The following is a 25,727-nucleotide window of genomic DNA, read 5'->3' on the forward strand; positions in this document are numbered from 1 at the left end:
ATAGATAGATAGATAGATAGATATGTTGTAGACATGTTTCATGAAGACATTTTGTAAATTTCCTACCGTAAATATATAAAACATTTATTTTTGTGAGTGAATGCAAACATAAATGGACAAATTTAAAGGCGATTTTCTCATTGTTTCAATTTTTTTGCACCCTCAGATGCCAGTTTTTCAAATAGTTGTATCTCGGCCACATATTGTCCTATCCAAGCAAACTATACAACCATGGAAAGCCTATTTATTCAGCTTTCATGTGATGTATAAATCTCAATTTCCAAAAATTTACCCATGTGACTGGTTTTGTGGTCCAGGGTCACAGATAGCCTACATTGTATTTTTTTTTTTTAAATATACATTTACAAAGATATAATAGATCATCTCAAATATATAGAATGTTAATGTAACTTGTTCAGCTCAGAATAATTATGAACTCTATATGACAGTTACCTGCCGGTTTATGACTTCGTAGATTTACCGACATTGACGCATGCACAGACTGTAGAGGGTGAGAGATCCCTCCCTCAAGCCCCCCATGCCCCCCTCTCTCTCCGCACTGGGCTGGATAAAATCCCCCTTTAAAAGAGCACTCGTCCCACATCAGCTGGACGGCGGAGGTTCACAGTCGGGGAAGGCAGTTGGAAACAAACGCGCGCAAAGACACTCCGCCTCCCTCTTTAGTGAGCAACAGAAAATACTGCACATTGACACACCCACACACACACATAAAAAATTAAATATAAACTTTTCTCCGTAACGGGTGAAAATGACCCGTATCTCAGCAAAGAAGCTTCTGCTCCTGCTGTGCATCGGGGGATCTGTCCACTGTATGCCAAAATCTGCAGGGAAAAGTAAAAGACAAACGCAGCAACAAATCAGTCTGGACCCGGTCTACGAGGAAGCCAGGAGTTTAGCCATCCATGAAAGTAAGTTCGTCAGCTTATTTCTTTGATTTTGAATGGAGAGAAAAAAAATATCTTCAAAAATATATAGACAATCTAACAAACTTTTCAGGGTATGTATCATAAATTAGACCACTGTACAGTGTAAAAGTTGACTACATAGGTGTATTTTATATAGGAATATGCTAATTTAGTCTTTTTAACTTTAGATAGCTGCAACGACAATGGTCGATTTTATAGGATGAACGATGAGTGGGAGCGCCCGTACATGGACAGCACTCTCATCTGCACTTGTCAGGGGCCAGCAGGGGTCAAGTGTAAATCCAAACCAGCAGGTGACTGTTTTTATTATCCAGACTCTTTTATTCTATGCTATGATACATTAAGCTTATTTTTTCCCCCCTGTGCTTTTTTTGTGTGTGAGTGCGCAATAATGCGCAATTACGCACGTATGTGTGTTTTAACCGAGATGTTTGGTTATTTTCTGTGTTTAATATGAATCTAAATTTGTAGTATGTAAATCAAGAGATATATCGTTTATATGCTCATTTTTGGCACCTGTAGCCGAGGAGATATGCTATGACAAATTCAATGCACGCTCCTACCGAGTCGGAGAGACCTACGAGCGACCGAAGGATAGCATGATATGGGACTGCACATGCATTGGGTCCGGCAAAGGCAAAATTAGCTGCACCATCGCAAGTAAGTCCAAGACAAAAAAAGTTTGAATTGTAAATTAAAAATGCTCACATTAAAGTGTTTCTTTGGTTGCACTTTATTTTACAGTATGTGTACTTACAGTGCAGTTCCTAAGAAAGTACTGGGTAACTACATGGTTTAAGGTCGGGTTTAGGTGTAGGTTCAGGGTTAGTACCTAGTTATTACCCAGTACTTGGGGAACAATTTTTTTCTCATTACTAAACTGATCTGGGGTTTTTTGTGTACAGATCGCTGCCATGAAGGAGGTAATTCATACAGAATCGGGGACAAATGGACACGACCCCACGACACTGGAGACTACATGCTTGAATGCGTGTGCCTTGGCAATGGAAAGGGAGAGTGGACCTGTAAACCAGTCGGTGAGACAGTGTTTACCTGTACATTTGTCTCTGCAAACAGTTTGCAGACTAATAGTGATTCCTGTAATTCTGGATAAATATTCAAGTTGTTTGCAAAAAAAAGGATTAACACCTAACTATTTAAAAAATCATTTTAAAATGTAATGTAAGTTAATTTAATTTGTATTTCTTTGAAAGGTTATGCATATGCTGTATTTTTTATTTATTTAATTATTTAAGCTTGTCTATATGGCCTGTCTTTTTAATTATTATTTGTTTGTTAGTTGGTTTGTTTATTTGTTGCTTTTTTGATTATGTATACAGTATACAGATGAAACTGCATGTGACTCTTTTTGGAAATTTGACATGCTAGCATGCCACACCCGAGGGTTAAGAACAAGATGCTAAATTTACTTTATCTTCACAGCGGAGCGTTGCTATGATGACTCACTAGGATCTTCATATGTGGTTGGTCAGACATGGCAAAAACCCTATCAGGGCTGGATGATAGTGGACTGCACCTGTTTGGGGGAGGGCAACGGGCGCATAACCTGCACCTCCAGAAGTAAGAGTCTGTCTTCAACATCAGTAAAAAATAAAAAAAAATAAAAATACATTTGTGAGGGACTTTCTAAAAACACCCCTTTGTTGTGTTTGTTGCCCAGTAGATGCCTACTTGTTTCAAAGGTTCTGTTTTTTTTCTCCAAAGCACACAATTTTCCCATGTATCCTTCCATGACTTTGTAGTTATTTACATGACACACCCTTATTACATAATTACCAATGAGCTCTGCAAGCTTCCTGTAGCTGGATGGGCTTATGCACATGGAAAATTACAGCATACACTTTGCAGGGCTGTTGAAGTTGAAGTCTTGCAGTGAAAGAAAAGTGGTTTGGGTGAAGAAACACTATTAAGATCTTGGCTTCCTTCATCTGTTCTGCTTGGAAAGTGTCGGAAAACACTTCATCATGGGTCATAAATTAAGACAACCTACTGAAATGTGATGCTGTGGGAGTGTTTCCTAAACAAGCTTGTTCCAAGCATGAACATCAGAAGAGAAGTGGCGGAATGAATGGATGTGAGGGATGTTTTGATTGTTATTTGCCACTTATCACCTTGACTACATGTTTTGCATTGTTTCATTGTCTTTTCCAGACCGCTGTAATGACCAGGACACCAGAACCTCATACCGTATTGGTGAGACCTGGACCAAAACTGACTCCAGTGGAAACACTCTGCAGTGTCTTTGCACAGGCAACGGTCGTGGAGAATGGAAGTGTGACAGACATGCTTCTTCCCATGCAACACCTGCCATTGGTAAGTGTACAGCATCTGCTGTTTGATAGTAATAATTAATGGAAGGAAAATACTTAGAAGTGTAATTGCATTATTTTTATTTCATTAAAATTCTCCCCGCTTTTGTGAATTAATGTTCTCATAATGACAATTAAAGGTGCAACATTTGTTAAGCTGTAGACCAAATTTTCATTAAGTGCTATGTAGCATAAGTGTGTAGCACATCAACTGTTCATTACATAAATCAAAGCAACCTTTTGGAATTTCTGTTGTAACAAATCTGGGACCAAGGATTGAAGCAAAGCATAAAATCAGAACTAGATCTTAAAGCACAAAGTTCCCAAATTCCCCAAATTAGGAAATTATGACTACGAATTAGGATAAATGCCTCTATACAGCATCAAAAGGAAATCTTTCAGGGTGTTTAAACTTCTAAAGTTCCTAACGTGATTTCCATGAATAGGATACAAGCATCAGAACATTATTCCCATGCAGTACAAATTGAGATCTGATAAAGATTACAGCACGGACTCTAAGAATCAAGTAAGAACCAAAAAGATCAGTAGGAATTTTTGTAGGATCATAGAATCATACTTCCCAAAAATTAAAAAAATAGAATTTTAATTCCCAAAAGGCATTTTTTTTTTTTGGTCATAAGCTTCAACAACTTGCCTTTGTTGTCTTTGTGACAAGGTTCTGGGTCTTCCGTGGCTCATAGAGTTACAGAAGTGATGAACCAAGTCAACGTCTTGTCTGAACTTCTTGAGGAGGAGGGTAGCTGTAAAACCGATTCAGGTGTGTCCTATTCCAATGGCATGAGCTGGATCAGAACTCAGGGCAGCAAGGAAATGCTGTGCACTTGTGTTGGAGGAGGAATCAGCTGCGAGGAGCAAGGTGACGTTTAAATACAGGGATCCGGGGATATTTTGTAGACTATCCAGTATGTTATCCAGGTCTTAGAATCTTTACGTGCATGTTTATTTTACAACCTTGTTGAGACTTGGAGGTCATGGGGCCAATGTAGGTTCAAGTCCTTTTTCACCCATTTCTTGTCCTCTTTCTACTATTTCTATGGATAAATGGAAAAAAAAAACATTTACTTTTGTTTATTTGGCATGCAAGTTTTGCCAGTTTGTACATTCCCTGGGAATTGAACCCATGACGTTGGCATTGCTAGCGCAGTGTTCTACTGTTTTAGCTATTGGAAAAAGGCCTAAAACAAACTGTTTTGGCCAACCCATTGACCCTCATTCTGTACCCCTTGACACACATACGGATTATCTTTCAAAAAGTCGGGGGATGAATATATCATTTTTTTTAAATATTGGCAGGACATGAACCCACATTTCTAATGATTGAAACACTCCTAGTGCCATTAATAATGCTGTCGTCTCTTTGATTTATGCAGATGGACAGTCCCAGGTTTATGGTGGCAACTCTGGTGGCCAGCCATGTGTGTTCCCATTTGTTTTTAGTGGGAACACCCACTACTCCTGCATTTCTGAGGGCCGAAGTGATGGGCAGCTATGGTGCGGTACCTCCTCTGACTACGACAGTGATAGCCTGTACTCATTCTGTACCGGAAAGAACCGTAAGTGCATCTCAGAGCCTCTTTCTTTATGTTCTCTGTAGAAGAGACCAACTTAAACCAGCAGAAATGTCTATACTTGTTCATACTTAGTTCGGACCGGCCTAGCCACATTTCATGGTTTTTCTACTAAAGCTGGTTGACCAAAGAGTTACATATACTACATGGTGGCCTGGTCTTTTCACTTGTAAAGTAATGGGTCAAGATTTCCTTCTTGGTTTATCTGATTGTTCCTTTCTTTGGTCTTTCAGAGCTTGTGACGACCCGAGGTGGAAACTCTAATGGCGCTCTGTGTCAGTTCCCCTTCAAGTACAATGGACGCAACTACACCGACTGCACATCTGAAGGGCGTCGTGACGGGATGAAGTGGTGTGGTACCACTACTGACTATGATGGAGAGCGTAAATACGGATTCTGTCCCATGGCTGGTGAGAATGTTTGATTGATTTTAATCAGCTTTTCTCCTTTTTGAAGTTGTTAAGTTTTACTTAGCAGTTCTCTCACAGCAGTATTGGCTTTGTATGCTAAGATATGAAGTTATTGCCTCTAGAGGAAACAGAGGAAATAGTTCCCAATAGTGGAATTATATTAATAGCTTAGAAATAAAATTTTACACTGAAACTTTACTGAACTTTAAGTATACTGTAAATACTGGAGGATTTGAGCACATAGCTGTGTAAAGATCACATTTTTACAGTTTTCATGTACTCAGTGTGCCATGAGGAGTATAACTGTAGGTTGTTATCTCTTTAAATTTACTGGTTCTTTTTAACACATACAGCTGAAGTCAGGTTTTATAGACAGTAATAGCTTTTTTGGCCTTAATTGGTCATTTATTTGCTCGGGCCATGACACTCAGTGGCCTGCAAATGAGTTCTCGAGCTGTATTTAAGAGCTATTAAGGCAGTTGGAGTTTTTAAGACCATGTAATGCAGTACTGATTTGTGGCTCCGCTGACTGGATCTATGGGGTCCGCCCCTGTCAGGGTTTTAAGCCTGGCTCCACTCCAGACCAGACATGGTTCCTGGCTTTGTTCCAGGGAGAATGAGATCAGAATGAACACCAAAGACTACATGCATTCAGAATTGACATCCTTGTTTTAAGTATTTGTTTTTTAATGCAATCATAAATGACCTTTCTTCGTTTTAACCCAGCTCATGAAGAAGTCTGCACTGTTAATGATGTCATGTACCGTGTGGGTGACGAGTGGGACAAGCGCCATGACACACTTGGTCACATGATGCGCTGCACGTGCCAGGGCAACGGACGCGGGGAGTGGAACTGCATTTCCTTCACTCAGCTCAAAGGTCATTAGATGTTCCGAAATACATTTATCTTACAAATATACTGGTAATTTTTTAAAAGTAGTTCTGGACATGACAAAAGACACCATGAAATACAATAAATATCATATTGTATCATAAAATTGTTCAAAACATTTTCAGACCAGTGCGTTGTAAATGGACAGACATATGACGTGAACGAGACCTTCGAAAAGCGTCATGACCAGGGCTACATGATGAACTGCACATGCTTTGGACAAGGCCGTGGACGCTGGAAATGTGATGCCATCGGTAAGCAGGCTATGTTCAGCCTTTTGTTCTCTTTCCTTTTCCTAATCTTTTTTCTCAAAATGTAAGAACTTCCCTTCATACGTTCAAAGTATTTTACAACATGAATGTTCATGTTTCCTTCAATTCAAATCGAACAGACTCGTTTTAAACAGTCTATGATTTCTTTCATCACAACTCTGACGTTCACAAAAACTATTATTTTTACTTTGTTTACACAAACTATTTTTTCTTTGTCTTTAGACCAGTGCCAAGAACCCGAGACCAAGGTGTTCTACCAGATTGGCCAGACTTGGAACAAGGTCATCCAAGGCGTCCCGTATAGATGTTCCTGCTATGGTAACGGCATTGGAGAACTGGCCTGTGAGCCTCTACAGTCTACTGGTAAGAGATCATAACTGTGTGTGGGTGCTGTGCACATACTAACACTGTTTATTGTTTATAAATCCTGATATGTGTGTGACAAAATTCATAAATCAGGCCTGTGTGGTTTGCGCAAATGCATTATGCTGTAACAGGTATAGAATAGAATAGAATACATCTTTATTGTCCACCGGGGTGGAAATTTTTCTTTGGCTCACGGCAACATACAAAACAAATAAACATACAAAAAATGTCTCAGACATAATGAAGAAACATTTCTAGATTAATAAAAAAAAAAAAAATTTTTATATATATATATATATATATATATATATATATATAAAATAAAAAACACATCTTATTAAGAATAAATTTACTTATACATTAAAATAGCAGCTCATTTGTTGTTGTTACTTTGTTTGGTTAAGGATATTAATGGCATTTGGAATGAAAGATTTTTTTAAATAACTTTTAGCCAGAGGCACTCTAAAGCGCCTCCCAGACATCATTAGTTCAAACTCGCTAGAAAGGGGGTGGGTACTATCTGCAGTGATTTTTCTAGCCTTATTCCTCGTTCTGTCAATGTATATTTGGGAAAGTGTTTTTTGTGGTTTTCCTACTATTTTACTAGCCATTGACACTATCCTGTTGAGCTTTTTCTTTAGCTTGCAGTTTAAATGGTCAAACCAAGCAGAGAGGTGAAGAGTTAAAACACTTTCAATATGTGTAATATACACTAGCTCAGTGATCTGAGCACTGACACCCAGGCAGTTCAGTCTTCTAAGAAGACTGAATCGTTGTGAGCATTTCTTAAAGATAAATTCTGTATTATCGGTAAAACTCAGGTGGTTATCAAGAACCGTACCAAGATATTTAAAAGTTTCCACAATTTCAACTACTTGACCATTAAGTAAAACTGGCTCTGTTATTATGTCTTGTTTTTTGCAAAAAGTAGCTCATTTGTCTTTGCCACATTAATTTCTAGCTCGCTTTCTTTGCACCATGCTTCAAGAGCATTTACATGTGCAAGATAAGAGGCTTCATCCAAGGAATTCGTTTTTTGTAAGAGTCCTACTAAAGGTCATATCATCTGCATATTTGATCAATTTAAACGTGCTATTGTTTATATTAAAATCATTTGTAAATAAGGAAAAAAGCATAGGGGAAAGAACACTGCCTTGTGGGCAGCCTGTACTAATGGTACGCACTGCAGACAAAAAGCAATTTACACTTACCCTCTGAGGGCGACAAGAGAGAAAGTCTCTGATCCAGAGAATTAGGCTGTTATCTATATTGATATTAACTAGTCTTTGCAGGAGAATATGTAACTTTATAGAATTAAAAGCTGCACTAAAATCTATAAATAAAACTCTAGCATGCCCTTTTGGGAGTGCAAGCTGTTTTGAAATAGAGTTTAAAAGCACCAGCACAGCATCTTCTGTCCCTCTATTACTTCTATAAGCGAACTGCAGCGGATCTATCACGCTGGTTACTTGGGAGGTCAAGAGATCTACCAGAACTCTCTCCATTGTTTTACATAATATGGAGGTGATGGCTATAGGTCGAAAATCTTCAGGCTTACTTGCTGAACCATGTATGTATGATGTAGTGACCATGTATGAATTAAATTGAAAAGAAAAATGGATTAGAGATGCTTTTCTTTTCTTCGTTGTAAGCCTGCCATTTTTTAGTGGTGGGGACAAAATCAACTTTTGCAAAAAGTAGTGGGGGCATGTCCCACCCGGAAATAACACCTGTGCAGCAGTCACTTTCCCACAATTACCCTCCTTTAACTTGACTAACACTTGATTATGCATGTTTATTTTTCTTTTAAAAGCCTCAAATGGTCCCACTAAAAGAGCTGTCACCCATCGTTTACCAATCAACAACCTCTTTGAAATTCAGCAGATGTAGATCAACCTCCATCTAACCTCTCTAGAGGAAACATTAACCATTTGAAGTTAGATAGGACAGAAATAGCTTTTTTCTCTAAAGATGTTTAGCAGAATGTCTGGGCTTCTATTTTCAAAAAAGAGAGATACATACATTAAAGTTAGGAGGGCTTTCAACCTCCCAAAAGTACCATAAAAGTAGTCCATATAATTTGTGATATTTCACATCTTCTGAATACAAATGACAGCTTTGTGCTAGAAATTGAGTAAAATTTTAGTCTTTATTTATTGAAAGTCTATGGTAAAATTTTTATCTTTATTTATTGAAAGTCTATGGAGTCTATGGTTATGGCAAACTTGTGCAAAATAGCACAGGTGATTCTCAAACAGCATTTATAGCTTTCAATACCATGGTTTGATGTTCAGTTGTAATTCTTTGCAACCAAATGGCCTGTAGGAGTAGCAATAAGTAATGTAAGACAGGTTGCCATTTGTTAGCAGTTGGCATTTTTTCGAGGAAAGTGTGAACAGCATTTTTACGACCTTCACAGAACCAAAAAAGGACAGCTGCACTATGTACTAACTTAGACCATCTGTAAATGATTGTCTTTAACACTGTATATTGAAGGTTGTGTTTTTGAAGGGCCACTGTGAATTTGTATCTGGGTGACCATCTTCCTGTTTCAGTATAATTTTGGTTTTGACACCACAAAGACTGATGTATTTTCTGCCAGAGGTGAAAGGGACATCAGAATTGTTCAAAATGACCTCACTGCGTTGAATTGCATTCAGCTGTTAACCAAATTCTGTGAAGGCCTGGGGATAATAAAGGGTAAAGTGGTGCAGAATGTTATGGACCGGTGTGATTTTTAACACCGCACCCATGCAATCATCCTCTGAACTGTTTAACACCCCTCACTTGACAAACTGGGGTCATTTTGTTCCATTTCCAGACATCTGGCCAGACAAATGATTAGACTGTCTTATCCAAACTTCTTTTCAAATTCTTAATGTGAAACAGACTGTTTTCAAAGACTTCTTTGTTTTCCTTTCCTTCTCTGTGAATTAAATACAACTGCAGAGTAAATGGCCTTTACAATATAAAACTAGCTAATCAGTCAGTTAACAATCATTATTTGTTTATCCTCCTCCTCAAAAGCTCCTGTTCGGGTCATCATCACAGAAACTGGAAATCAGCCGAATTCCCATCCCATCCAATGGAACGCTCCCTCGTCTGCTCACATTACGCAATACATCCTCAAGTGGAGAGTCGTAAGTCTTTTTGTTTTGTATTTTTGCATTGAGGATTTTCAGATCTGGATTTTTCGGTAATATAGTTTTATGTCAGTAAAGAAGAATCCAACAGCATCGATTTTTATCCAGATTCCTGGAACGAGAGACATTTTGTCTCTTCAGAGAATGTTTGTGTACCTCCCTTGACAAGGAATGATCGCTTATACTAAAAGTACAGGATGAGATTTCATCACACACAAACAAGCCACAGTCCTTGAACTTAAAAACACACATTTACTCTTCACTCTGACAGTGAATCATGGACGTCAGTGGAACGTTTCAAAATTGTGCATCTTTGTTCTTATTAACTAAAAGAAATAGGCTTTCTAGATTTTTTTCCCCAGGGTGTAGGGAATGTAAATGGCTGTAAATATCAGAAACACCCTTGCACAGTATTAACTTGTTTTTGTATAGCCTTGTAAATGTATAAATCTGTAATTTTTTTAGCTAAATATTTTTTTCTAGATTTTTTTCAGCGTATAACATTTTCCTTTTGCAGAAAAATACACAAAGAGCCTGGAAGGAGGCAACAATTCCTGGCCACATCAACTCCTACACCATTTCAGGGCTTAAACCAGGTTTGACCTATGAGGGTCAACTGATCAGCATTCTGCGCTATGGGCCCAGAGAGGTCACTCGCTTTGACTTCACCACTACGTATGGCTCTCGTATGTAGATTTTTAACTTTTTATCATCTTCAATTCTTTCTTTTTTTTCTATAGGAATTTCAAAAACCTTACTATTGAAACAAAACATGACAACTTCATTTAACATCATTCCCCATTTTTGCAGTGGCCAAAGCAGAAGGTGAGACCACCCAACCCCAGCCGGAGTTGGACACCTCAGAGTCCGTTACCGAAATCACCTCCAGCAGCTTCGTCATCTCCTGGGTATCTGCATCCGACACAGTGTCTGGATTTAGAGTGGAATATGAACTGTCAGAGGATGGAGCACAGCCACGTGTGATTGGTTAGTAATAGTTGGAGACATGCCACTAGTTGAAAAACTGTATATTACTGGGAATTAAACAAATTGATTACTCCCTTGATGAGTATAATTATCAGGTTTTCTAGGGACTTCAATTGACTTAATTAGCATTACTCTTTAAGTAAAGAGTACTTTGATCCCCCCCCCCCCCCCCACCCCATTACACAGACCTCCCAAGAACAACTACATCAGTGAACATCCAAGATCTTCTGCCTGGCCGTAGGTACAACGTCCAAGTTTTTGAAGTCAATCCAGAAGGAGAAACAAATCGCATCCTGTCAACATCTCAGACCACTGGTAAGATGACCATCACTGTGCACAGGGTTCAAAATGTTCTTTCTGAGACAATTTAAAAGCCATGAATATTTCTTACCAGGCATTAAAAAACAGCATTCTGCATTATTTAATTAAACTACTTTAGGTAACACTTTATTTTGATGGTCCCTTTTGAACAGTCTGTTAACTATAAGTAACTTTGCAACTACATGTCAACTTATTCTAACCCTACCAGTCTACTAATACTTTACTAATACTCTAATGAGAGTTAGTAGACATGAAGGTGCAATGTTACTTCTAGACAACAGAATGTGTTAAAGGGACCATCAAAATAAAGTGAAACCCTATTTTATTTAGCCTAGGTGTTTTTCACATTGCATTTGCAGCGCAAACAGCAAAGTTTATTTTCTCAAGTGATTTTGTTGCTAAAATTTTGATGCTAAGAATGGGTTGCCACTAGCCTGGCATACCAGACCTACATCAAGATGTTAGGTCTGGGAACTCTCCATTGGCATGGCTCATTCCGAGGGGCGGGATAAACGGTTGTCTTTCAGCGCTACAACCAAGCAGAGCAACGAAGAAGGTGACGTAGTCAGAGTCAGAGCAAAGCCGTTCTTTGTTCTTGTTTCAAAGAAAAGTTTAACTTCAAATCCTCCAGAGTCGCAGCCAAAGCCGAATCGAAAGACCGCTGTTCGCCAGCAGCCGCAGCCATTCTTTTTTTTCAAGTAGCAGTGAACCGTCGTAACTCTGTCATCATCATGTTAAGCCCGCCCGCGACTCTATACACGATCTGATTGGCCTGACCAGTTTTTGGTTTTTCCAGCTCAAAAGTCAACGGAGAGTTGCTAGACTACACTTGCTGCAAAATAATTTCTGCTGCCGCTAGGGTGCGTCTAGATTTCTAGGCTAGGTTGCCACATGAAGTTCTTGGTGAATAAATTAACCGTCTATTAACAGCACCTGACACTCCAACCAATCATGAGGTCTCAAATGTCCAGGATACATCCATTATGATAAGTTGGTCCAAACCCCAAGCACCTATAACTGGTGAGTAAATTTGAGTACCAACATTTGTGAATTAAGATATTAAGATATTTATTGTATTCTTAAGTTGCATTTTTAGTATGTCTGCTGATAATGTACATGAATGTGGAATAGGCATCAACAATTTTTTCATGTAATGTGTGTGCACAGGCTATCGTGTGGTGTACAGACCCTCACTCGAGGGCAGCAGTACTGAGCTCATCCTCCCTAAGACCCAAACTATTTTGAAACTGGGTGACCTTCGACCTGGCTTGTCATACAATATCAGTATTTACTCAGTGAAAGACAACTTGGAGAGTGAACCTTTGGTCCTACAGGTTAGCACCACTGGAGAGCAACAGCCTGGTAAGAGTTCAGAAAATCCTTTTTGGGATCCTCTTTAATTACAAGATATAGTAGGAAGTGACAGGAAATTATTTGGAGACAGAGGACATGTTGAGACATGTTGCAGGCTGCACCTCCCAGTTTATTTTTGTTTTTATAGCTTTCTGCTGCCCCTCTTATTTTCAGTTAGTTCAACTTAGTGTATTCTTACTTCTGATTGTGTCAAAATGTTTTACACCCACACACTCCTAGTATTTTATGACTGCATTTCAGTTCAAACAACTTTATTTACTCAATTTCTCTAAGCTAGCTCAAGTTTCTCACTCACGTGTAAAGATGTCTGCCAGTTCTCTGCCTCCTCACACTGAGACTTGACAATAGCAAATGCCTGAGCTGGAAGATTTAGTGCTTAGCCAAAACAACTTTATAAGGATGGAAGTGGACGTCTTTTTACCAAAAACACACTTCCTTATGAGAACTGTGAAAAGTCTTTTCTTCCTTGTGCGATCATCTTATTTTTCTTTTGAAGCCGATAGAGAACTCTCTTTTACTTTTTTTTTTAACTCCAAGAAAGCATCTGTTGATTACCTTGCTGAATAATTCAGCTAAAACCAGCGTAAATTCCATGTTGGTCCAGGTTAATTTATGCGGGTCTAGCTGGTGGACCAGCATAGTCAAGCTGTTTTCAAGCTAAACTAAGCAGGTGTAGCTGGTTCGCCATGACTCCCGCTTCCCATGCTGGTCCCAGCATGCAAAACATGCTGGTGACCAGCAATTTTTCAGCAGGGGATATAGACATTGCGATGAAATAAATATTTAGTGGTGGTACTTGCTAAACTAATCATCCCTATTTTTTGCTTATACTTTGCTTTGAACAGACTCCCAATCCTAGCTTGACCAAATTACTCTTGTGTTTACATTACTGATCATTCATACCTTTCCTTGAAGTAGAGCACTGAAAGATTGCAATTTTGCTCTCCACCTCATTAACAGAGGAGGTCCAAGCTCCCACAGACCTACAGTTTTATGAAGTTACCGATGTCAAGATCACCATCACCTGGACTGGTCCTCCTAATGAGGTCTCAGGATACCGCGTGACCTTTGCGCCTGTAAGCACAGATGGCCGGGCCCAGAGACCCCTTCAGCTTCCTGTGACGCAAAATGCTTATGCCGAGCTCACGCACTTGCACCCTGGCACACTCTACCGCTTCCATATTTATTCAGTCATCGGAGGAGTGGAGAGTGAACCTTTGGTTGGGGAGAAATCTACGAGTATGTGGCATTCATACATTTGTCTTTGAGCTGTTCATGATCTAAAGTGCAACTAAAAAAGTTGCTAAATCTGTTTATAGTTATGAGTATGTCATACGTACCATCTAGGTCAAAGATTTCATTACGTTGCTATGTAAACATCAATTAAACATTCTCCTCCCTCAGAGCCCGATGCCCCTACCGACCTGCGCTTCACTGATATCACTGATGACAGTGCTCTGGTCATCTGGTCTGTCCCCAGAGCTCAGGTCACAGGTTATCGCCTATTCATCAGCATCGGCAGCTCCAGCCCCAAACAGCTGAGGATCCCAGGCCACGAGTCTCAATACAAGCTCAGCAAGCTTCAGCCTGATACTGAGTACAGAGTCACTCTGCACTCAGAGCAAGGGAACATGCTCAGTGAAGGAGTCACTGATGCCTTCAGAACATGTGCGTAACCTTTTCTCCTGTGGTGAAACAAGAGTAATAGTGCCCTCCAAGGAGTGTCCATTTTAATTATCCTCTTTTGCTTTTGTTCTCTAGCTCAGCCAACAGGTAATGCTCCTCGATTCACCACTGATGTCACCGACACGGCCATCATCATTACCTGGACCCCTATAGCACGATACAGCTACAGGGTATAAAACTTTATTTACAATTTGCTGGTTTTCACATTAGCATTTTGTTGTGTAAAACATTTCCAGAACAAAAAACTTATGTTTTTCCCTGTGATGTTTCAACTTTGACTTCCTGCCTTAAGATAGTCTAAAAGTGTGTCCTTCTCTCAGATGTCTGTGAGGCCCAGCCAAGGTGGAGAGGCTCCCAGAGATGTGACCTCTGGGGATGGCACCATTTACTTTTCTGGTCTGACTCCAGGATTGGAGTATACCTACAGCTTGCAGCCCCTATTCAATGGCCGAAATCGTGGCAAACCTATCACAAATAAAGTTGTGACATGTAAGTTACTGATAAGTCTAAATCAAGTCAATCCTACTTTGTCAGAAAGCTCTAAATGTTAGAGAGCAAAAAGCCTTGTTGGTTTATTGCTAGACCTCTGACAGAGATTAAATGAAATGTTGTTCAAGAGACTTTTAGCCTGTATTGTAGGGCTTAAAGTAGTAGGTACATTTTCTGTGTCTTTACTTTACTGAACTTTACTTTTGTTGAACCTCTTTGCTCTGCCACAATAGCCCTATCCCCACCAACTGACCTGAATGTGGTGTCTAACCCTGTCACTGGCAACCTCAATGTCAGATGGAGCAGAACCAAAAGTCCAGGTAAATATTGACTGTACACCCACTTCTTATCCTTGTTCACCCTTTCTTTGAAGCATGCTATTAGACCTTGGCCAGGCTGTGTGTGTGTGATTGGTTGCAAATATTTAGGTTTAATTGTATCCCATTACTTCTCCTTGGGAATCATCCTTTGCTCCCACTATTCTTTGTCTGTTTATTTATCTTTCATCTGTTTGTCGTGTTATTACATTTAGTGCGTTTAATTCTAGCTCTTTCTGTTTTTTTGTACATGTTAAACCCTACACACTAGCCGCGTTTCCATTACCCTTCAAATTGCGCAAATTGAAATTGCGAATTGAAAATACGCCCAATGGAAACACGTCAATTCACGTCAAAAACTCCTATTTATCGCAAAAAGGTTTTTACGCTCACATGAGGTGGTTTTTCAGGCAATTCGAAAAACAAATATTTCGCAAAACTGCAATGGAAACAGTTTTTGCGCATTAACAGGTCACCCGATGTAGATGGCGCGGTATGTTTGGACAAAATACGAGACAGAGTTCTTTATTAAATTCACAAAATACAGTAGAATTACAGGAATAATGTATTCTAAACCTCAAAGAAATGCCACAGTCAAGACCTCGCAGCAGATATGAGGGAGAAACACCCAGAAACACCAGCAACTCTAAGTATAAGGGTCTTTCCTTTCCATTAATGTTTGGATAACACACATATGTCTCCTTTGATTAATAATAATGGTCAGTGCAGTGGCTGGGATATACGTAAACCTACCAACATCCGTCGCCATGATTTTTGGAATGACCTATCGCGAACGAAAAAATTATGTTTTAGTCGCATAACATCGGTTAATGGAAACGCCGTCATTTCAGAATAGTTTTTTGTTGACGTTTAGAGAAAAAAAAATCGCAAAAGTTTTGCGCAAATCTGTAATGGAAACGCGCCTACTGTCTGTTAGCATTTATTTTTATCCCATTATTCATTGTCTTACCAAATATATCTATATAAATAAACCATTGTTTATTGAACAACACCATGGTGTTCTTTATATATACATAATTAACCTAACCCTATTGTATATGAATATGGTAATCAAATGGTATTACCGTCTCTCAACCATAGTACCTTCACAATGGTATTTCGTAAGTGTCCAATGCTATTTGTTATACTTGAAATATCCCCTTTATCCTCTTAGATATTACTGGCTATAGAGTCGCGTGCACACCAACCAATGGGCAGCGTGGAACTACTCTAGAGGAGATTGTTCAAGCGGAAGAAACCTCATGTACTCTTGACAACCTGAGTCCTGGAGTTGAATACAATGTCAGTGTCTACACTGTTAAAAACCACCTAGAAAGTGAGCCTGTCTCAACCACCATTACGCAAGGTAAGACCTAATTTATTGTGAACAGTATAGTAATAAGATAATTACAGGTAAGTTCAAGCCATGCTATGCTGGATCAAAACCACCATGACTGATCCAGAGAATCACCTGATTATCATGGACCTGTAGATTTATAAGTTCACCCTCTCAAGACACCTAGCCAAAAAGAGGTGTAAAGAGGTGTTATATGTTATACGTATATGCTTGCCATTTTCTGTTTTTAATGCAAGCGATAACAGGCACTGAATAGGAACAACAAGCACATCTCAGCAGATGGCATGTTATATACGTTATGTGGAAGCCAAACCACTATTGGTCCATTGTTAGTGCTCAAGGCCACAGTGGTGATAACTAATGGCTTACTCCGCACAGGGCTCCAACCTGATGCCAGTATTCACTCAAATGTTCAGTCTCCAGCCCTGAACTATGTCCACTGCACCATATAATCCTGCTGCTCTTGTTAAATGCTGCAGATCCTTTTAGATTCATCACACATACCCTGTACAGATACACAAAGACTTTTGCTTTTAATATAGAGCTAATAATTACTTAGAAAATCCAGTAATGCAATTCCTTGGCATTGTTTAATCTGTTTGTGCATCATGAAAATAATTGTGTAATTCTCAACAAGCATGGCTGTTTCACTTATAGTAATAAATGTTAAAAAATATCTATTGCATTTGATAGTTGCTAGAAAAGTTGGAGCTTGACTATTCTTTTTTTTAGTATGCTTGACATATTTTTTCTAGTATGACTCAAATTTAAAAAATCCTGTTTATTTGATCATTATTGTGTGCATGTCTTCTGATTATTAATTAGCTATTAGCATTTGTTTGCATTGATGGCATGAGAACAATACTTTGCTACTTGTCTTATTTATTCAATATCATTGCTTTTGTGTGTCTTGTCTTCTCTCTCCCTTCCCAATGAATGCAACTTTGTAAACCGATTAAAGATGTGCCCAAGGTTGCTGATCTCAGTTTTGTTGATTTCACGGATACCACGATCGGAATTAGATGGACCCCACTAAATTACCCAGCGGTTACTGGATACCATATAAAAGTTGTTACAGCTGGCCAGAGTTTTACTATTTTAGAGGACAAGGTGAACTCCTCCGTCAGCTATTACACTATTCATGGACTGGAGCCAGGCATCAATTATGAAATCAGTGTGTCCACCATTACAGATGAGGCGGAGAGTGTGCCCTCAGTGATCACACAGCAAACCCAAACTGGTGAATTATCCCACATAGGTTTATTACATTTCGGAGGGTGGGAGTAAAAGAAGTAGGAAAGGAATGGAGAATATGGACGTAAAAGAGAGGCCGAAACCCTAACCATAATTCGCTCAGACCACTTAATTTCATTATTTCCTCGCTAACCGAGATTGTTAGCAATTTGCTATTTCCCAAACTCAATGTACCTTTTATGCTTACATCAGAATATACTGATGAATTTCTAGGAATATCTTTGCATTTGCATTCACTAGGTGGGGAATCTTTTTGTTTGTCTTCATTGTATTCCTGTTTCATGTTAATAAGAAAAGGTTAAATAGCATTTTTTAGCAAAAATAATATTAATTTAAATGTTTTTTTTAGTATACACATTTCAATCCATGCTGACAAACTTATTTAGTTTATGACTTTATTCTCTCTCAATGTCCTCTTGATTAGCTGTTCCAGCCCCCACAAACCTGCACTTTCCTGAGGTGGGCTCAGACTCCATGCATGTGTCATGGACCGCACCTTCTGTTCAGCCATCCGAAATTAGTCGTTTTGTCATACGCTACCATCCCACAAACAACGATGATGACACTCAGGAAGTCAACGTAGGAGGTGGCACCAATAGCTTCATCCTTCAGAGTAAGAGTTTACTAATGCTCTCCTTAATTCACCCTTTATGAAACTAATCACATTGGATGTTCCATGTGCATCTCACAGTCCAAACACATTTCACCTGCTGGTTCTGATTTTTTTCTCGATTCAGACTTGCTGCCAAACACAGAGTATCTGGTGAAAGTAGTGTGCGTCTATGGTGACAAAGAGAGTGAACCTGTAACTGGTATTCAGAAAACAAGTATGTATTTGGAAATAAGATGGTATTCCGTTATTAGGTTTCTTACCACTTCAAGGTTCAAGTTTCAAGTCTTACCACTCTTCCGCTTAATTTTATTCTCCTCATTCTAACAGAACTGGACTCCCCGACAAATCTGGACTTCTCTGATGTCTCCACCAACTCATTTACCGTGCACTGGATGGCCCCACGTGCCGTCATTACGGGTTACCGCCTACGCTATCAGCCAACAAGGGATGGGCGCCCTAAATATGAGAGACTTCCCCCAACAAGAAATTACTTCACACTGGGGAACCTGGCCCCCGAGACAGAGTACAATGTCTATATTTATGCTGTCAGCAGCAATACAGAGAGTCTACCACTTACTGGAACGCAAGCAACTTGTGAGTAGTTAGAAATTAATAATTCTTTTTTTTAATCTTTTTGAGATAGATAGGTGTGACTCTTGTTTTCTTCCTGTAGTCTCTGACGCCCCCACTGACCTGGCTGTGACATCCTCCACTCCCACTAGCATCACCATCTCCTGGGATGCCCCTGCAGTCACTGTACGCTACTATAAGATCACACATGGAGAAACAGGTATGACAAATGTTTTAAAGTGTGTTTGTGTTGTTGTGTTCTGTTGCTGCAAGTTTACTTGAACTTGTAAATGCAGTTGATTCCTGCTCATTGACTCCCAGGGGAAAGAGATGCACCCAGAGAGTTCACTGTTCCAGGAACAGAGTCCACTGCTACCATCCAGGGCCTGCAGCCAGACACCGATTACACCATCACGCTGTATGCCGTGACAGGCAGAGGTGACAGCCCAGCCTCCAGCACACCAGTCATCATCACACACAGGACTGCAGGTGGAAGTAAGTGCTCGTGCACAAGTCATTTGTATCTATTACGGTTTCTGACCATTAGCTTACCACAATTTTCGTGTGACTGTACGGTCTTTACTTTTCTCCATTCTCAGGTGTTTCATCTCCATCAGATTTAGATGTTACTGATATTCAAGACAATACCTTGACTGTCCGCTGGAGCCCAGCTACAGGTCCCATCACAGGGTATAGAGTAACAGGGAAGCCCAAGGGTGGGCAAGGTCCTACATTCTCTGAGCTGGTCGGCCCTGGTGAGACATCTCTCGCTCTTTAATCTTTTATCAATGTCTATTCCTTCTCATGACCTTGAAGCTGGACTTAGAAGAATTAGTTCAGTACTTGAACTTGGTATAATGACTATTCTGTTTCTGCCTTTTTAGAGCGTACTGAAATGACCATCAGAGGCTTGGTACCCACAGTGGAGTATACAATTAATGTGATTGCTCTCAGTCGGGAAGGAGAAAGCACCCCTGTGGTCCAAAAAGCTACAACGGGTAAGTGTTTTTTATATCTTTTAACTTATTGAACTTTTTAACATTTGAAATCATAGTTCAGGTCTAATTTGTCTGCTGGAACAACCCGAAGATAAGTGTCTTGCTCAAGGGGTCAATGGTTCATGGCTTGTTTCTTGCGGGATTTGAACCAGCATTCTTTCATTTAATAGTGCTGAGCTCTAGCAACTATGCTAAAACACCCTATACATACTCCCTTAACGCTTACCTTCCAAATCTCTAGCTAATTTGCAGCATCCAAGAGACCTGACCTTCTCTGATGTGGACTCCACCTCCATGCTAGTAACATGGGATGTTCCACGGGTTCCAGGAGTAACCTCCTATAGGGTTCTGTATTCTAGTCCAGAAGAGGGAGAACGAGAGTACCAACCAGCCATAAGTGGTCGTGATAACAGTGTGGTTCTCCAGGGTCTGCGCCCAGGAACCAAGTACAATGTTAAAGTCATTCCCATGAAAGGACGTTACCCAGTCCGTACCCTTGAGGGTATTCAGCACACTACCCATGAGGAGACTCAGCCCACTGGTATGGCAAATTGTAATTCAGCTTAGATTTTTAGGCTAGTAAATTAATGGGGTTGAGTGTTATGGGGGATCTTTCCTGATTTTTGTCTTTTCTCCTTTCTCAGCTGTTCCTGCTCCGACCAATATCCAGTTTCTCAACATCAGTCCATCTTCCTTTATTGTGGCATGGCAGGCACCCAGTGGCAGACTTTCTGGCTACCGTGTGGTGGTCTCCCCAAAGAACCAGTATTCCACAGCCAAAGAAATGAATGTTTCACCTGACTCTACACAAGTCTTAGTGCCCGGGCTTATGGTAATATGTCTACCTTCTCTCGCTTTACAAATACATTCATCTTTTGGTAACACACAAGTAACAAGTAAAGTCACAAGTAAAAGCAGCAGAGTGATTTATTGCCAGGGACTTGCCAGGGACAATGTTCAAATATAAGAATCAATTATCCCAATAAACAGGTAATAATATAGGATGTTTGACACATTGGTTTTTGCATTTCAATGTTTTTGTTCCAAAGAAGTCATAAGAAAATGAGTCAAAGCATTTGCCATATTTAACCAATCATGATGACTAATCCATCTTAGTCTTAAATATCTGCTGTTTACTTCCAGGTGGCCACCGCTTATGATGTACATGTCTATGCACTGAGGGGTTCAGACAGTAGTCCTCCTCTCACTGGAGAATGCACCACTCCAGACAGTAAGTGGGTTTCCCATAATATGGATTATAGTAGAGTGATTTTTAGTATTAGTATCCTGTATTAAATGGAAGCTATTATCTCTTTGGCACCACAGATATATCCCCTCCTCGCCGAGTCCGTATCACTGATGTGAAAGACACCTCATTCACTCTTACATGGCGCATCGTCAATAATGAGCCAATGACAGGTTTCTATATTGAAGCCAAACCCAAAAATGGAGGATACCCCACCATCAGACAAACTATTCCTGCTGACACACTAACCTACGTTGTCACTGGTAAGCTAATGTACATAATCCAAGTAACACCTTATAGGCCATCAGTTTCAACATTGATGGTTAACCACTGTCAGCTCAATGAGCTCTCCAAAATCTATAGTGTTAACTTGGTCAATTTTTTAATGTTGCATCCTGATTGGTTTAGAATAGATGAAGAATGGTTTCAGAACTTCTTTTACCATGTTTTGGAGTATTGCTGTTTAATTAAATAATTTTAATTCATACTTCAGGTTTGCAGCCAGGTGTCTTTTATGTGGTCAACATGTACACACTGAACGGAAATACTCGAAGCCCTCCATTCACATTGACTGTAACCACAGGTACAACTAAGCAAATTTGTCCATGTGGGAATAGTAACACACTGTATTAATGCTAATACATGAAGTCTCAAAATAAATTGATTGACATTTACCAGAATGACCTTTATGAACTTTATATCATTACAGCTTGGCCAGCTGTTCAGTCTCCTACCAACCTTCAGTTCACCTCCTTGACCCCCAATTCCATCTCATTTACTTGGCAAGCCCCTCCAACACAAATTACAGGATATTACATCACTTATGAAGAATCAGGTGGTTCGCCTCATGAGCTTATACCAGGTCCTAACGCTGACCAGAACTATGCCACTATCACTGGTAAGACTGCATCACGTTACACCCACATGTGATATACATAGATGTTAGAAAACAAATTTCAAAATGTGACCATATTGTGATATTTTAAATACAGGTCTGAAACCAGGCACCGAATACATCATTAAGATCATTGCCCTAATGAATACCCAAAGAAGTGGACCACTGGTTGGCACAGCCACAACTCGTAAGTGTTTGCTCATATAAAAACATTGGTTTCCCTAATTTGTAAGTATAAAAACATCTGCTTAATGAATGTATATTATTAATCCACATATTGATACATAAGGTGTACTCCATTGTGCTTTGTTGCCAAATGGAACACATTTTGTTAAACCAACCAACACTGTATTTTATAAAAGCTTTGATATTGCACTCACTTGCCTTTTACTAGTAATAGATACTTGGGTAAGCCATAGTTTTTCTTAGTTGCAGTGCTTAGCTTTTTAATGAACTGAAATGTAAAAAGAAGGAAAAATTGCATTCAATGTTGCTTAATTGACACACTTGCTAGCTTATCACTTGTTGATTCAAGCAAAGTGTTCTCTCAGTGGACTACTATGATCAAATCCTTGATCAGTGTTTAAAGGGCTGGTCCATACTGAATATTTTATCTCACTTTTGCCAATATTTTCACTCTGAGGAGAAGTGTATTCTGTGGACTGAATTTTCTTAGCCTTACACCATATCCAAACCAAACGTGATGCAAAGTATCTTTGTTTTGATATTTAGACTCTCAACTGGTTGGTATAATCATATCATGCACTTCCTCCTCACTGTTAAATTGCAAAACATTGGTTTGAGAAAATACTTGGACCCCCCCCCCAAGTATTGGCTGCCTCTTTACCAGCTGCTTTGCTTTTAACACCTTTTTCCCGCCCAGAGCTGACTTCTGATCTGCCTAGCCTGCCTCACCATAGCGGCCCAGACAAGCTGGATGTGCCTGAGCCTGACAACAGAGTTCACGTAGTGGGTCCCACTGGGCATGAATCACCTGATGCACACGGGCAGCACGTGGAGTACACAGAATTTAATAATCAGCCCAATCAACCTAACAGAGGCTACCAGCCTCAACATCGTCAACCAATCTCTCAACCTAACCAGCCCCGACCCCAGCCTTATGTGCCTCAAGTTGGGGAGACCCTAGTATACATCCCTAAGGTGGGACCCGATGGGGGTCGTGTACCTCAGATTATTCAGGTTAGTGAGAAGCCTGGCGATGGCCATCCTTTTGGTTTTTCAGAGGACAAGACAGGAAGACCGCAAGAGGCCCAGACCCAGACCACCATCTCATGGCAGCCCTACCAGCAGAGTTCTGGTTATCTGGTGTCTTGTCAGCCCATTACCCATCAAGATGAGAAGAAGTTCCAGGTAAAGAAAGGGTGTACAGTATAAGTTACCAAATTTTTTTTCTTTGCTCTTAAGATTGACTTTTTCTTGTTTTGCAGATGCGTGTCCCAGGAACGTCCACAAGTGCCACCCTGATTGGTCTCACCTCTGGTGCCTCTTATAATGTCATGGTGGAGGCCTTGAAAGGAGCCCTCAAACACAAGATCTTGGAGGAAATTGTCACAGCTGGAAACACAGGTCGAGAAAGGATCTATGAACATTGATGAAAGTTTAAAAATGCACATGCTTATGATACTTGTTCCTTAAATGTTTCTTTATTTTGTTCCCTATAAAATCAACAGTACCAGGAGATGTTTCATCCACCAAGGACTCATGTTATGACACCTTCACAGCCACTTACCATGATGTTGGAGAGGAATGGGAGCGTATGTCTGAGACTGGCTTCAAACTCTGGTGCAGATGTCTTGGCCTGGGAAGTGGACATTTCAGATGTGACTCTTCCAGTGAGTAACTTCACACCTGAAGGTCAAATGGTGGATTTTATCCTTAAGGCAATCCTGTCTATCAAGAGCGTATGCACTCTGAATGCCTGTTTTTACACAGAATGGTGTCACGACAGTGGAAGCAACTACCGCATTGGTGAAAAGTGGGAGCGACGGGCAGAAAACGGTCACTTGATGAGCTGCACTTGCCTTGGCAATGGTAAAGGAGAGTTCAAGTGTGAACCACGTAAGTCCTTTCTCTTCTGTATAGTCAAGTTTCTTCATTTCCAAGCAGTGGAATAAAAATTTATTATATTTCGTTATAGATGAGTCCATATGTTACGATGACGGAAAGATGTACCAGGTCGGAAACCAGTGGCAGAAGGAATACTTGGGGGCAATCTGCACTTGCACATGCTATGGAGGACAGCAGGTATGAACTATTTAATTCACATCCATATGCATGGACAACTTAGAGAAAGTAGATTTAAAAAGTCCTTCAAAGAGAAATGAGACTTCAAAGAGTTTTCACATTTCACATTTAAATGCTCGAGTCTGATGAAATGCATTGTGTACATGTTGCTCTTAGGGTTGGCGCTGTGAGAATTGCAGAAAGCCTGGTGCTGAGATAAGCTCCGAGCTGCTGAAACCTGTCCGCTTAAACACCGGCCACAGGGTGGTGGGTATCTGCCTTAATTCATTCAAACATTTCAAATGGCCACACAAAATATCTTTAGTTTTTCAAGCTGGGAATGTACCGTTCTATTTTTGGTAAATGTGCAATGAATAGTGCATTGCCAAGGTTCCTAGTACACATTTGAAATTTATACATATAAATAGTTCTGGTTTTCATTGTATAACATATTACCCTTTGTTCTTTCAGAACATTCAATGCCCCATCGAATGTCTCCGACCTGAGCTTCTTGCAGATGCTGTGGCCAATCCCAAACCCCAAGAGTGAAACCTTTCTGAAAGAACTGCACCATGACCTCCTGCCCCCATTATGCAATATTTCACGTAGGACATAAGAGAACGCACTAAACACATACTGCCTTAAAGCCTCTCTGTTTGTTACCACATCTGTTCAGCTGCTGCTTTACACAATGTCTGTTGTGATGCATCATTCACAGCCTTTGACTGCTGTTACGTTGAGGAATTTGATTGGCTTTTACTTGTTTGCTAGGGTGTTTAATACTAGTTAATACAAAGTCGGCTTTGTAGTCGGTTAATACAGTCAACTTTATACCAAAACTGCAATGGGAAAGAACAGATTTCTAGTTCAATTTAATTGACAAAAAGACTAAAACATTATTTTTAAATGATTTTAGCCTTTATGAATTGATAGGGCAAATAAAATAAAAACTACCTTACTAGTATTTTTTAACAGATTTTAACCTTTATTAATTGAAATAGGCAAATCTGAGACATACGTTAGTAGGGGAGAAAAGCACTGTTTTATTAGAATGTTAGAGCACCACTGGGGTACCAAATACCAAGTCTAAATTTGATAATCCATCCCCCCCCCACATGGCTCATTGATTACTTAGAGTCAGCACTGTTTTTAGATTGATACTGTATGTTAATTTGCAAAATGTTTGACTATCCCTTCATTCAGAAGTGTCTGCTTGTATAGAATGTTATTTGTTGCATTTGACTGTCAATGTCATAAGTATTCGTTACTGTAAAATACACTTTTTTGATATTGCAAAACTCATGACAAATTGTATTTATAAAATTTCACAAATCAAATTCTTTTGGAGTGAGATTCTAAAGTAAACACTGCAAAAAACAAAACATGTCAATAAATGCAAATAAACCCTTGATGGAATCTTTGAGAAA

The 25,727-nt window shown here is 39.7% G+C and overlaps 1 protein-coding gene across 4 annotated transcripts; it reads left to right on the top strand.

The window, feature by feature from the left end:
- The first annotated feature begins 576 nt into the window (after positions 1–576).
- On the top strand, positions 577–25,727 carry fn1b (fibronectin 1b). 4 transcript variants are annotated; one of them, XM_077205388.1, is made up of 46 exons: positions 577–929; positions 1,115–1,240; positions 1,470–1,607; positions 1,853–1,984; positions 2,391–2,528; positions 3,120–3,281; positions 3,954–4,154; positions 4,669–4,851; positions 5,100–5,276; positions 6,003–6,155; positions 6,294–6,422; positions 6,663–6,803; positions 9,834–9,946; positions 10,467–10,635; positions 10,760–10,936; positions 11,123–11,251; positions 12,188–12,277; positions 12,425–12,619; positions 13,592–13,870; positions 14,036–14,299; positions 14,393–14,487; positions 14,638–14,806; positions 15,040–15,126; positions 16,298–16,489; positions 17,442–17,720; positions 18,159–18,347; positions 18,472–18,561; positions 18,675–18,941; positions 19,021–19,137; positions 19,239–19,412; positions 19,517–19,672; positions 19,802–19,915; positions 20,157–20,456; positions 20,560–20,747; positions 21,059–21,146; positions 21,242–21,424; positions 21,655–21,744; positions 21,871–22,059; positions 22,154–22,243; positions 23,300–23,427; positions 23,505–23,643; positions 23,748–23,909; positions 24,010–24,135; positions 24,215–24,321; positions 24,478–24,567; positions 24,772–25,727. In XM_077205388.1, the coding sequence occupies exons 1-46, from the start codon at positions 770–772 to the stop codon at positions 24,847–24,849; spliced, it is 7,143 nt and encodes a 2,380-aa protein (XP_077061503.1). In that variant the 5' UTR covers positions 577–769; the 3' UTR covers positions 24,850–25,727. The 4 variants fall into 4 exon arrangements, with proteins under 4 accessions (XP_077061503.1, XP_077061501.1, XP_077061502.1 ...); XM_077205386.1 differs by having other exon boundaries at positions 578–929; positions 22,940–23,427; XM_077205387.1 differs by lacking the exon at positions 17,442–17,720 and having other exon boundaries at positions 578–929; positions 22,940–23,427.

The sequence above is a fragment of the Siphateles boraxobius genome, unplaced genomic scaffold, assembly GCF_051911475.1.
Source record: "Siphateles boraxobius isolate OS27281-9 unplaced genomic scaffold, OSU_SipBor_1 53, whole genome shotgun sequence".
NCBI lineage: Eukaryota > Metazoa > Chordata > Actinopteri > Cypriniformes > Leuciscidae > Siphateles > Siphateles boraxobius.

What these genes read in the sequence shown, in the direction of transcription:
- fn1b (XM_077205386.1), top strand. Translation starts at nt 770, where the DNA reads ATGACCCGTATCTCAGCAAAGAAGCTTCTGCTCCTGCTGTGCATCGGG. An exon ending in TTCCTTCACTCAGCTCAAAG is followed by an intron (nt 6,156 to 6,293) that starts GTCATTAGATGT and finishes AAACATTTTCAG; the next exon opens with ACCAGTGCGTTGTAAATGGA. An exon ending in TTTCAGATGTGACTCTTCCA is followed by an intron (nt 23,910 to 24,009) that starts GTGAGTAACTTC and finishes GTTTTTACACAG; the next exon opens with AATGGTGTCACGACAGTGGA.